Genomic DNA, 13,127 nt, shown 5'->3' with positions numbered 1-13,127 from the left:
TTCGAGGTCGTTCTATTGTTCACTACACAATACCGTACTTGGTTTCTTCCGTACCGAACGTAAGCGGTTTTGTTTTATCGACTGACTTGGATGAGATGTGAAAGCGAACTGGTCTGACTTTATATCTGCCTTGCGGTGCAAAACGACATTTTTTCTGGTCGTCAGGTAAACAGTTTTCGTAGTTTTCCGTATAAATCTACCAATTTCCGTAGATATCCGAAGAAATACTCAAATTTCCGTAGATTTTATCAACGGATTCGTTTATCCGTAGAAAATCTTCGAATCCGTAGATTTACGAAGATTTCCGTAGAACTGACATCTCTGCTGGCAATATCTATTTTACGTTTTACCTTGATGAAATCACGAGCCCCTCACACCAGTTATACCAAAATATTGAAAATCGCTATTATACGAAATCGCATACGATGAATAAAATAGTAACTCTTTCCCAAGATCAACATCTGGTCCGTCGTTACTCGTATTTCTTGAAAAGTGCAATGATTTTCATCGATAAAACGAATGCAAAACAAAATTCTCTCTCAATTCTTTATACGGATTGACGTGTTTGCTTTGACGGGAAGCCGTAGTAAGAATTCGGCTTCACATAACCATTTCCGATTGAACATGCCAGTATATTTGAGTCCCGCAGAGAACGGTTTTTGTTATTGCTTTTCATATATCCAATATCCAACAAAAAGTGAATCAACACAATTTACTGAAGATGTGGGCAGAAAATAAACGAGATGTCACATCAAATCAATGCATATTTCAGTTCACCGTTTGACGCACCCGTTTGAAGTTATTTTCTTACCTTTTTTGTTGTACATATTTACTCCGTTCATCAGTCAGTCCTACTACCTTTGTGAGCAGGACAATTTGTAACTTTTCCCCGTGTATATATTTCCATCTCTGCCTTGTTTAACCGTTTCCCATCTTCTATAGGTGATATGTCGACAGTACAGTCACACAGTGCTTTCTCCTCGGCAACCGCTAGCGGATCAGGTGTGGGCATAACCACATGGTTCCATGCTGGTGCCACCAATGCCCAGATAGCAGCATCACCAAATACGGCTGTACCATTGTCATCAAAAGGTTATCATCACACGCAAGCATTAATAAATAATCATCTTGGTGTAGAATTTTCTCGATCTCGATCAACCTCTCTTTGCTTTTCTATTACTGATTCACAATATGTCCGATAAGTGTAACACCACACAAAAAATTCACTAAACAGATTTGAGAACTGATCTATTGAATGGAGTTTTGGAACATATATTTATTCAGAGCTTAATCAAATACATTCTACGATAAAGTTTTATCAACAACTCTCAAATAATCTGTGATTAGCATCAAAGCGATGAATTTAAAAAGGTGCCGATCCTGTTTTCTTGGATAATTTTAAGGTTTGAAGTTTTTAAATCTTAGAATCTTAGAACCGATAGAAAAGAAATTGAACATAAAATCTAATGAATTGCAAGGATTTTCCCAAAAAATCAATTTGTATAAACCGCATCCCAATCGGTTTAGGTTTGAAATCTAAAGCCTTAAGGCTGTGAAAATGTATCTGCCGCAATTGGGAATCCAACGCAATGCTAGTTTTAGTGCCATCTAAGTTTTATTATTTGAACCAGGAGATTGATGACGATTACGTTATTCTACTGGTTACTATGGAGAGCTTATATAATTTTATATTATATAAGTTCAAAAATGTGTGATAATCTGTTCTCTTCTATTCCATATATACGTTTTTGATTTTGAACAAGCCGTAGTGGCTAACATTGAGATCCGGAATTAGTTTTTTTCAATTTCTAGAAGAAATAATAAATCGGTTGTTAGAAGCTATTAATCAACTTAATATCACATATTTGGTTACATTTGCAAATCGGTACGGTTTCGTAAGTGACTTTTTTCAAAGTAGGGGAGATCGTGGCCAAAAATGACCACTTTTGGTCTTGCGCCAAAATAGTGCGAAAAATAATATTTGTCTCAGAATGTTATATACAATTCGAAAGCTACAACCTTCAGTTACAAAACGCATTTGGTTTGAGGTACATATTCCCACTTATACGGGCGCAATCTGACTCGCAGTGCACCAACCTCGAAATCGAAAATCTCCAAAAGGAGATGCAACAACCTCAAAATCGAAAAATTCCACAAAAGGAATGTAATGCCATGACCTTGCCTTACGGATCGGAGTAACGGAGCTAGCTCGGATCACTTTTCAAAATCTATCGCGTCACAACGAGTCTTGTGGATTGTTGTGCTCTAGAAATGGACATTTAGAAGGTCTTAGACATCTGTGACCGAAATGGCATAACAGTAAATGTTAATTGATGTAATACCTTCACTCGGGCACAGTCATAAATTTTATTTAAATACTCAATAAAGATATCTACAGTGGGAAAGTTTAAAGTGTCTGTTAAAAACACGGATGAAAGGCGCACGAAGAATTAATAGTCTTCCCGAATACACTTTTGTCGTGAATACGACTTACTTTACTATGGGGTGCCTTTTCAAAATTTACCCTCTGAGAGAGTGATAAGTTTTTGATCGTGAATATCTATTGTTGTATCTAATGAATCAACATAATTCTTGCGACATGCCATCGGAAATATGATCACAATTTTATGATAAAATTTTCAGTTTCGTGACACAGTCTCAAATAATTCAAAATTAAACTTTTCTGAAATGTTTGCCTTTCTCGTATTTTGAAAGCACATAGCTCAGTGATCTGTGGAAGGATTTATATAATCTAACTACCAATAGAATCGAAATTTTTCAATTTAATCGTGTATAACAAAAGCATTGAAGTATTTCAATAGTACACTATTGAAAAACCTGTCTCATTTGACCCATGTCAACACCAGCCAATCAGAACGCGTTCTGAGGAAGAAAACAAAATATCTGCTGCTGTACAACAAATCGTCCGATAAAAATGTTCCGAAAAGTGGTGAATATCGCAGTGAATTCCTCAATTTGGTTCTTCTGAATCAACAGTTTCACTTTTTCTGTACCATTTAATTCCACTATTTCACTGTCACGTTATTACACTTTCACAGAGTCACTATACTTTAATGAAGCATAACAAACGTTACAATACAGATACCCGTATTTCGGAATATTACTTACATCCTTCTTCAGTGTATCGGTTTTTACACTGAAGAAGGATGTAAGTAACATTCCGAAATACGCGTATCTGTATTGTAACGTTTGTTATGCTTCATTAAAGTATAGTGACTCTGTTAAAGTGTAATAACGTGACAGTGAAATAGTGGAATTAAATGGTACAGAAAAAGTGAAACTGTTGAATACATTCCACTAACAGCTCCAGGTAAAAAATAGTTCTTCTGAATGCTAGAAACGAATCCCTACAGCATATTGATAGTTTCTTTCAATAAATTATGCAAATCCGAAATGAAATAATCGACATTAAAATTCTGTATGCTGCTATTTTTATTGCCGTTAGGACCGCTCATTAGTGAAAAAGCTACAAACGAAATCACATAAAAGGAAATCTCTTAACAAAAATTTAATCAGTTTGGATTCTATCGCCACTGCGAGCAGATGTGTTTTGTGTCCTCTACACAGCTAGTTTCGCTTTCGACAAGAGCGATTACGTCACAGCTGCCAGTCATTAGCATTGGGAAAAACACAACGGTGGAGAGCATTACACAATATCAGCCGTTCTAATGGCTCTAAAAGTTTTCTAAAGAACTATTAGGATTTGTTGTTCGCAAATCGAAAGTAATTATCCTCAGTTTAGTGCAAATCAAGAACAGTTTGCTTAGATTTGTGCACTTTTCGCTGTGTGAAATTCACAGTAATCGAGATCAAGTGAAGCTCTCTTTGTTTTTGCGAAAAATGTGAAAAAGGGGAATGCTTGCATAATTCATACAATTGATATTCGGAAGTGTTAAGGAACATGTCAGTTGTTTTCGTATTCACGACATCCAGTAATGTCTCTGACATTACCCACCCGCCTTTTTTATCTGAGGGCCCCTCCCGAATCGAAATCTGACAGCCCCTCCTGAAATATTGCCTTATTCATATCTTGCCACTGTTCCGTACATAAAACATGTCATTTTATCATAAAATTTCTGATTTTGTATAAAAAATATGAAAAAAAATGCAATACAATTGTTTTTAAGACCAAAATTTCAATGAATAAAAAAAGAAACGTTCCACTCATAATCCGATTCACTGTCTGGCTCAGGGAGCCATTCACGCATGTAAAAACGCTGTTGCTTGAGTGCACAATCAGGGTAAGCTCTGTGGGAGCATTCAATTCAAACTGCCAGAGATTTGAGGATATTTTGACTATTTTGTTGTTACGTACTCGAAAATTGTTTTGAGCTCAACAAAATCACCTAGTTTTTTGTAAAAACCAATAATAATTCAACAACTCAGACCAAGTCTATAGGCTATTTTTGCCCCAGCACTTCGTTTCGATTTTGCAAAGTCTTAACACCAACAAAAATTATTCTATCATAAAAATCTTTAATACCATTCGATTAAGCGCATCTTAATTAGCTAAAGACACTCACCAAATATGATTTGAAACTGAAAATATATTCTTCAAACCAAAAATTCCGAAACTAGAAAATTTTACGTTTGACGAAAAACTCACCGTTACTCACCGACTACTGAGGCTCAGCTGAGTGGACGGTATGTCAAATGAACATAAACCAATTGTAGTTAATGCTCGGGCCCACGTATAGAGGGCTTAGCCGATGGGATGTGACATTTGGAGTTCGAATTATTACGAGTGACCGTTTTTGCCCCTACAGCACTAAAAAAAATCATTTTGAAATGATCAACGATAACACTATCGCTCATTGTGAAACCGTTACTGAAAATATTCATTGATGCTAACAGAACAGATAGAGATAGAAAATGAATTCTCTAACACGAATGTAATCTTTTTGCTTAAAAACATGGTAGTGTTATTGATTAATGAATCATTATTTCAGTTGAAATTCGGTTTCCCTTGTATTTTGACACATATATAAATGCAACCTTCATCTTCGCACACGAACGCATCTAGTAGTGAAACACAACGGTAGATCGTCCATTTTGGATGTTGCTCAAACTAAACAATAATAATACAGGGACAAGCAAATACTTATTTAGACAACCGAAAGTGTTTGAGAGAAATTTCAGCCGGCATCCTGGAAAAATTCCAGTAAAAACTCTCGGGTGGATCAAAATAGAAGAGATGGTGAGAAAGTCGAATTTGTCAATTATCAGACATGACGAAAAAAAGAGTGACTCAATCGCCCAATGCCACTTTGATAACTGCCAGAAGCTAACCAGGTTCAGTCGGATACCAGAATTCCTCACAAGCGAAGGGAGCAAACAAACCGACTAGAGGCCAAACTCGCTCGGTTACTTAAGGGCTGAGGACAGTACCGTAAAGTGGTAGGTTTTTTGCTATTTTCCCGTTTCAAATTAAGTTTTCTTGGAAACGGTGCAGAATATAGAAAAACCCACCTGACAATGTCTTCGAAATTTAGTTGAGAATATTCTGTGAAATTTTCAGAATGTTTCATTGAGTTTAGCGGTCGTGTTGTATTTTTTTCTGACTGAAGAACTGCTGAAAATTGGAACGCTCGGAAATGCATACCTCTACTTGTTCATCGAATATCTCGGCTTTGAAGGCTTGTATCATAAATCTACCGTGACAAAGTCTAGATAATTTAAATTAGATGCGATTAGTAAATAAAAACATATATGTTATCGCGTTAACAATAAAGTCTTGTATTTTTCTGTGAAACAAAGTCAGTTTCGATGCATCCACCATTTTTTTCGCTTTGATAGCATTTTGAAAAAGGCGAGAGAAATAAAATTGGCTTGACAAGGCTGCCAAACACACAGACATTCAATTTTTGTGAAAGTTGAATATTTGTTCATTGTTCATTGGAATCCATGTAATGTCCAACCCATACGATAGATTTATGTGATAAAACTTCTCATCAAAATAATTAAATGTATGCTGGCAACCCGGTACAGTTTGCTCATATAAGAGAGAGTACAAGAGAAATACGATGCGCAAAGAGAATTGAGCGAGCCACGTGGTCCTTTGTCCTCAGACTTAAGGCGCAATTAGCAATTCCAGGAAAACAGTCATTGTTGCAAAACGCAAAAGCAATTTTCTCCGTTGTTGTTGACTTTTTTACGATTTATCTAGTGATAGCGGAGGACACTGTTTTATGCCCGGGTTGGCGGTTCAATTAATAGGACGCTGGTCTTACAAGCCAGTTGTCGTATGTTCGAGCCCCGATCTGAAAGGATTCTTAATGTCAGTAGGATTGTAGTACTACTAGCTATGCAATGTTTCTGTACGCTACGAATCGGCTGCGAAGTCTGTTGAAACAGAAGTGCAAAATTTCACGAAAGGAATGTAGACTTTGCTTTTTTGAGGAGACTGCTTTTACAGTTTTCGACAAAGGTTGTTTGCATAAGATTGTAAGTAGAACCTTAAGGCCATCGTCCAAGTACCATGCGCGCGGGTGGTTTTAGGAAATTTTCGATGGAAATTTTGAAAAAATTGCCAAAACCAAAAACATACAGACCTTTGAAATACTTTTATCTATCTACCGGGTGAAAATGGCTGGAAAATTCGGAGGATTTTCCGAGTCTTATCATAACTAGCTCAGAAAAATGAGTGTTTTTGAGATCTTTCACAATTATCTGGAAAAATAATGCGATGACATATTTTTTTTTCAAATAAACCTTATGATGGATACAAAGATTACATTCGGACACATTTTTGGAAAACCTTTTCACGCTTTTCATAGAAAATCCACGAATTTAAAAAATTTCCATGAAATCGGTTATATGAAATTCGTTGATTTTCCATGAAAAGCGTGAAAAGGCTTTCCAAAAATGTGTCCGAATGTGATCCTTGTTGCCAGCATAAGGTTTTTTTGAAAAAAAATTTCATTCCATCGAATTATTTTTTCAAATAATTGTGAAAGATTACAAAAAAAGCTCATTTTTTCAGTGCTATTTTTGATAAGACTCGGAAAATCATCCGAATTTTCCAGCCATTTTCCCCGGTAGATAGATAAAAGTATTTCAAAGGTCTGTATGTTTTTGGTTTCGGCAATTTTTTCAAAATTTCCATCGAAAATTTCCTAAAACCACCCGCGCGCATGGTACTTGGACGATGGCCTTAATCTAACACATTTATCGAAGTTTCTCTGCTGTCAATGTAAATTTCGTCCTTCTTTAAAACTTTAAAACAGTATGCTGCATCTTCCGAGAGATTACTAGAAGTATATTGAACCTTCGACAACAGAAGCAGCATATTTCATTGTATTTAAGAAATGTAACTGACCTTTTAAAAAAATCACTTATCAACAATTAGCCTATGTAGGCGCTTCGATCGTCCCAAAATCGCATGCAACGGTCGTTAGAACCTAATTTCTCCTGTATGCTTTGTACAGATTTTCTGGGGAAATAATAAGCATTCAAGAGATGGACGTCAATTCTCAATTTCTCTGACTGCTGGGTAAAGGTGAAGTTCTCAACTACTCAACTTCATCATAACTCCTCATAATGCAACAAAATATCATATTCTTATTGAATTCGACAGGAAACTACAATAAATCACATAGATTTTACCTCTCTCCGTTTCGCAACGATGGCTCAGTTCACATGCATAAAAAAGAGTTACTCTACAATTCCACTTCACATTTAACGTAATTTTCTTCTACATTTCCTTTAAATACAATCTTCTTATTGTGTGATTTGATCACTGCTTTGCCTGCCTGTAGCCTACATGTATGCACGTCATTTCATATCAACACAAATTCTTCTCTCACGATTCATTGAAAATCATCTCATCGCAAACACGCGTTTTTTTGCATTTGAAAAAATGCTCGTACCATCAGAGGGGACTTATAACTGATCTTTCAGAAAGTAATTTAATTCAAATTAGGCTCGCTTGAAAGCAACGATTTAACCCACGATTCAAAAGTTTGCTTCCTGCCTTTTCTATATTTCAGCAACCAGATCGACCGGAAAATATTCTAACAGTTTATGTCAATGATTCTCTTAATATCTCGATGTAACTGTTTTATAAATGACAAAATAAATAAATTTTTCCTATAAATTCATTCACACCTACTGCATTCAAGTAGAAAGCATCTCTTTCATCGTTCAAATTAATTCAACTAAAGCAATACCAATAAACGATCACTAAAAATTGGAACAATCAAACGAAATAGCAAAATCTATAGTGTCCTCCCTTTTTTCACCCGCTTCTAACAACTCCAAACATTCACCGTCTGTTTTTCCAGTTGAAGAACAACAACACAACCCACAGCAACAAACCATCAACAGTAGCAACATTAACGCCCAGGCTAAACCGTATAACGCTAACCACGGAAATCAGTTGACAGTTCCTGGAATTACTTCCGGTAACATTTGACACGCAACCAATTTTTAATTTTCACTGTAAATCCAAATGTTCCCAAATGTTTACTTCAAAGTGTCCTTAAATTCACTACTCATACGACACCAGCAGTATGAATAAATAAAAACTATTTGTTTGCACGAAAGTTGATCAATTACGGTTGGCAAGTTTGTTGTCATTGTTTAATTTAATAGCCGAAGTTTTAATGTATTACCAAGCACGAGTACCGGTGATAGGCACGTATCCACTGTTTACTGCCCCCGTATTGTTAATCAAGCGTCAGCATGGTGACGCAACCAAAACATTGACCGATTGGTTGGACAAATGCATTCATGACAGAAAAAATCATAGATGATCATCACTGCCGCAGCAATCACCGACTTTTCCCATTCATGCATGCTCGAACTTTTATTGCGTCCCGATTCGTATTCCATGTCTTGAATCTGTCAACACTTGCCATTTGACAACACTGAACAAATTGATCATTGGCTAGAATCTGAAAATTCCCTGAAGAATATTTTTAATTGAATGCACTCTGTCGTCATAAGTTCGTTGTTGGACATTTACTCGCCGCCATTAGTTTTTTATTGTCACAATAAATTTCATTTATTTTACAATTCTCGGTTGATTTTTCATTAGGGCGTATAAGCAAGTGACAGTTTCTCTTTAACCACTCTCTCTTTCGATTGTTGTGATGTGATAAAAAAGATTTTCTTTGACTTCACTACTCTGTTTGAAAGTCGAAAGTTTCTGGTATCATTTTATGCAAATAGTTGAGTGATAAACGTGGAGACCGCTTGGTAATTAATAGAAAAGAAAGTAAACAAAGAGAAACTGTCACTTGCTTATACGCCCTAATGAAAAATCAACCGAGAATTCAGTTGTAACGTTAATACGAACGTATGGCAACTTGTTTCATTGTAAGTCTCAGCAATTTATTGGTGCAGTCTTATCGGCAGTTAAAAACTGCCTTAGAATTATTTTATTTCATTTATTATCGGTAGCGGTATTTATAAATAATTTATTATAATTCACGAGAAAGTGTTCTTAATAACCTGCAATTCGTTGAATTGCACCCCAGGTAACTAATAAACACTGTTACCACAAACGTAACTGCCTTAATCGATCTAGTGTAAAGATGCCTTTCGCACTATAATTTTTGAGTGACTGATATACTATTCATTTTGAACTCTTTTCCCCACTACTTGCTTTGTTTCCGGAACTGTAAAGCAGTATTCAGATGGTACATCACCTTCCGTCACTGTTAATTTTCCATCACCGTCACCGTCAAAATGAGTTGAATGCATTCTTATGGAAACATTCACACACAACGTCACCGTCAGGGAACGTCCGGCACGTATGAAAGTATTAACATAAGTTTAACGGCGTCTGACTTTCCGGTGACGATGACGAATAGAGACGGACCGTCTAAATCGTACTTAAATCAAGGACCGGCATAGCTTGAAGAGCAATTTACAATCCTAGAAAAACAGTCATAGTGGCAAGATGCAAAAGCAGTTTTCTCCTCTGTCGTTGAGCGGGAATTCGAAAAAGAAATATCCGTTTATTCCAAACATTTTTTTCTAAATAAACTTATAGTTTTCTTTTTCTGGCGATAGCAAAGAAAACAGCTTTTGCGTTTTACAACAATGGTTATTTTTCTGAGATTAATAATAGAAGTTAGAAGAGAGTCATTTTAGCCATCAAATAACAAGTCCTGCAAATTGGAAAAGTTTTAAGAGCTCTTTTGAAAAATTTCAACGCTTTTTGCGCCGCCAGTAATATGACGGTTTTGAAATGTATACTACTCATAAAATTCCGTATAATTCAGAAGTAGTCGATGGGACCATAAGATGGTAGAACTCGGTCCAGCTATCTCTGAAAAATCGTTAAAAATTCCATTCCGTAGCCTTTTGATCTCTACATCCTGTGCTTTAACAGAAATGAAAAAAATATAGCGGTATAGCCAGAATGCGGTAGTGCTCACCTATTAAGTACTGCAAAACAGACGAGTTTGTTAATCTCTGCAGGAATTATCTGAAATTTATATAGTTGCGATTTATAAAACGATTGAAATTTAAATTGGTGACGTATGTCATCCAGTAAAACCGGTACCAAAAGTTGAATACAAATAAAATTCAAAATCAGATCAGTCATCTTTGTGAAATTTCAGTGACATTACTTTTCTTTTTTAAACACATATCACCCTGTAATTCCGAAAACCGGAATCCAATAATATTCAGAAATTTTAATATAGGGCCAAAAAAACTTCCATTTGAGTTTGCGAAAATCGTGTCAGCCACCTGCGAGCCAAATGAGGGACATTATGTTTCGCATACACACATACACATCATCATTTTGCGGTCTCAAACAACTGATTCGATTTTCAAGGCGTTCACAAAGTCTTTCTATAGGAGTAAGGTTTAAAAACAAGAGATATATTCTATAGAAGAACGATTATATTGTTAAAAATTAAATCAAATTGTTCTGAGAAATTAATGTTGTTTTAACCATGAATGAGTGCTTAATTGATTTGAACGTATTCAAATTATTTGACAAAATTATTCAACATAATGTTCCCGAATCAGTGAACAGGGCGTTTTCCAGCAAATTTTGAAATGGAGTACAAAACAAAGCGACCACCCACATTTGCATGTACATATGTATATAGCTTTCATCATATCCTATATGTTGGGAAATCTGTGGTGTCACAAATACCTACAGCTGAAACAACATTCGATAGTCTCATCGCGTACATTTCCAGCTGAACGATTCTCTTGCTTAATACATGTATATTTAATTATTCAGGTTCTTTAATACCCAGACTCCAGTAACTGAGCATTTAAACTGTATTTTTGGAAAGAGTGATTTCAGGGAATAGAAATTAACACTCGTACGTCCTTCAACCAACCAAAAAAATTGATAAATCCTAGCTTTTAATGTCATGTATAGATTTAGCGGGAAATTCAAATTTTATGTTTGTTTTAGTTTTTAGCAAATATTATCGAATCAGTAATAACTCGTGTTGCTAATAAGTTAGTTAGTCCAATAAACTATCAACACTCGTTAATTCATCACCCATTCAATCATCTGGTAAACTAGCTTTGGTATGTGCTTCTACCATTCGGCGTAATCAGATTAGAACTGAAAATAGATCATTCGCATGCTAGAACAACCGAGTATTTTTGGCTTTCTTAACTAATTTACTTAGTTCCTCCCTCGGAATACAGGACTGTTGATTTTTTTTTGTTTATTTGATAAAATTAAAGCACGGGGAACCCACTGCAAGTCTCTAATTAACCATCCATTTGCTTGCAGGGGAAAATCTCATTCAGAGCCCCAGCAATCTTTCGATGGCACGAAATACCAGCTCCGGCGAGTTGCAAAACGGGGAACACAAGACGAATACGCATTTCATGAGGAAAATTCCCCCGGGCGCCGAGGCTAGCAACATTCTTGTAGGTGAGGTTGATTTTCTCGATAAGACACTTGCAGCATTCCTGAGGTTGAAAAACGCCGCCGTGATGGGAGACCTAACGGAGGTTCCAGTGCCAACTAGGTAAGTTACTCGGAAAAGTGTCACTCGAAAAACTTCTCTCAATAAAATGATTATTTTTTATTTCTATCAGATTTATTTTCATCCTGCTTGGTCCACCGGGAAGTCATGGAAGCTTCCACGAAATTGGACGTGCCATGGCGACACTGATGTCGGATGAAATTTTTCACGAAGTGGCCTACCGGGCAAAAAAACGAGAGCATTTACTCGCCGGGGTGGACGAGTTCTTGGATGCAGTTACCGTTTTGCCACCGGGCGAGTGGGATCCGTCGATACGAATAGAACCGCCAGCGGCAATACCCTCGCAGGAGGTGCGTAAACGTCCGCCCGAGAAAAATCCGAAAGAAGAAATCGACGAAGAGGAGGAAGAGCAACGACAGCGCGAAGAAGCCGGCCTTTCACGAACCGGTCGACTATTCGGTGGCCTGATCAACGACTTGAAGCGAAAAAAGCCTTTTTATTGGTCGGATTTCAAGGACGGACTATCGATGCAGTGTGTGGCGTCGTGGATTTTCCTGTACTTTGCTTGTCTATCACCTATCATTACCTTCGGCGGTCTGCTAGGATCGGCGACCGGCAACAATATCGCTGCTATGGAGTCCTTGGTTGCTGGTTTCGTTTGCGGCATGGGTTACGGATTCTTCTCCGGGCAACCACTGACTATCCTGGGATCTACCGGGCCGGTACTGGTTTTCGAAACGATAGTGTATGACTTTTGCATGCGAGTCGGATGGGATTACTTAACTTTCAGGTAGTTTTTGTCACTTTTTGCGATTTATAGCTATTCTAATTCTATCTGTCATTTGAATAGGTTTTGGATCGGAACGTGGGTGGCGATTATTCTGATCGTCCTGGTAGCCATCGACGCCAGCGCTTTCGTATGCTATATTACAAGATTCACCGAAGAAAACTTTGCTTGTCTTATTGCGTTCATCTTCATCTACAAAGCCGTGGAGAATGTACTTCACATAGGAAAAGATTATCCCATGAATACAGCAGGGTCGAAGTACGACTGCTCATGTCTGCCCCCGGATGGAACAGTATTATCACCGGACACCATTCATGAATGGACGCTTTATGATAAGAAAACTTGCCTGGTTCGTTAATACCAACATCTGCACTAGATTTTCGTTTATTTGACCTCTTTCAACA

General features: G+C 37.0%; 1 protein-coding gene across 15 annotated transcripts in view; it reads left to right on the top strand.

Annotated features, from left to right (window-relative positions):
- Positions 1 to 13,127, top strand: part of LOC131431072 (electroneutral sodium bicarbonate exchanger 1) — a 118,632-nt gene that overhangs the window by 94,895 nt on the left and 10,610 nt on the right. For 8 of the 15 annotated variants that reach the window (XR_009229636.1, XM_058596537.1, XM_058596536.1 and 5 more), the window contains 5 exons: positions 943 to 1,092; positions 8,304 to 8,423; positions 11,738 to 11,978; positions 12,049 to 12,726; positions 12,787 to 13,072. Coding sequence is in view for 14 of the 15 variants with exons in the window: in XM_058596537.1 (XP_058452520.1) it covers positions 943 to 1,092; positions 8,304 to 8,423; positions 11,738 to 11,978; positions 12,049 to 12,726; positions 12,787 to 13,072 (1,475 nt within the window). In the remaining variant the exon portion in view is untranslated. The remainder of the gene's footprint in view (positions 1 to 942; positions 1,093 to 8,303; positions 8,424 to 11,737; positions 11,979 to 12,048; positions 12,727 to 12,786; positions 13,073 to 13,127) is intronic. The other 7 variants (XM_058596545.1, XM_058596546.1, XM_058596541.1 and 4 more) reach the window with 3 other exon arrangements.

Source organism: Malaya genurostris, chromosome 2, assembly GCF_030247185.1.
Source record: "Malaya genurostris strain Urasoe2022 chromosome 2, Malgen_1.1, whole genome shotgun sequence".
NCBI classification, from domain to species: domain Eukaryota; kingdom Metazoa; phylum Arthropoda; class Insecta; order Diptera; family Culicidae; genus Malaya; species Malaya genurostris.
Note: the sequence above shows the minus strand (reverse complement) of the source record. Positions and strands in the feature narration are given on the sequence as shown.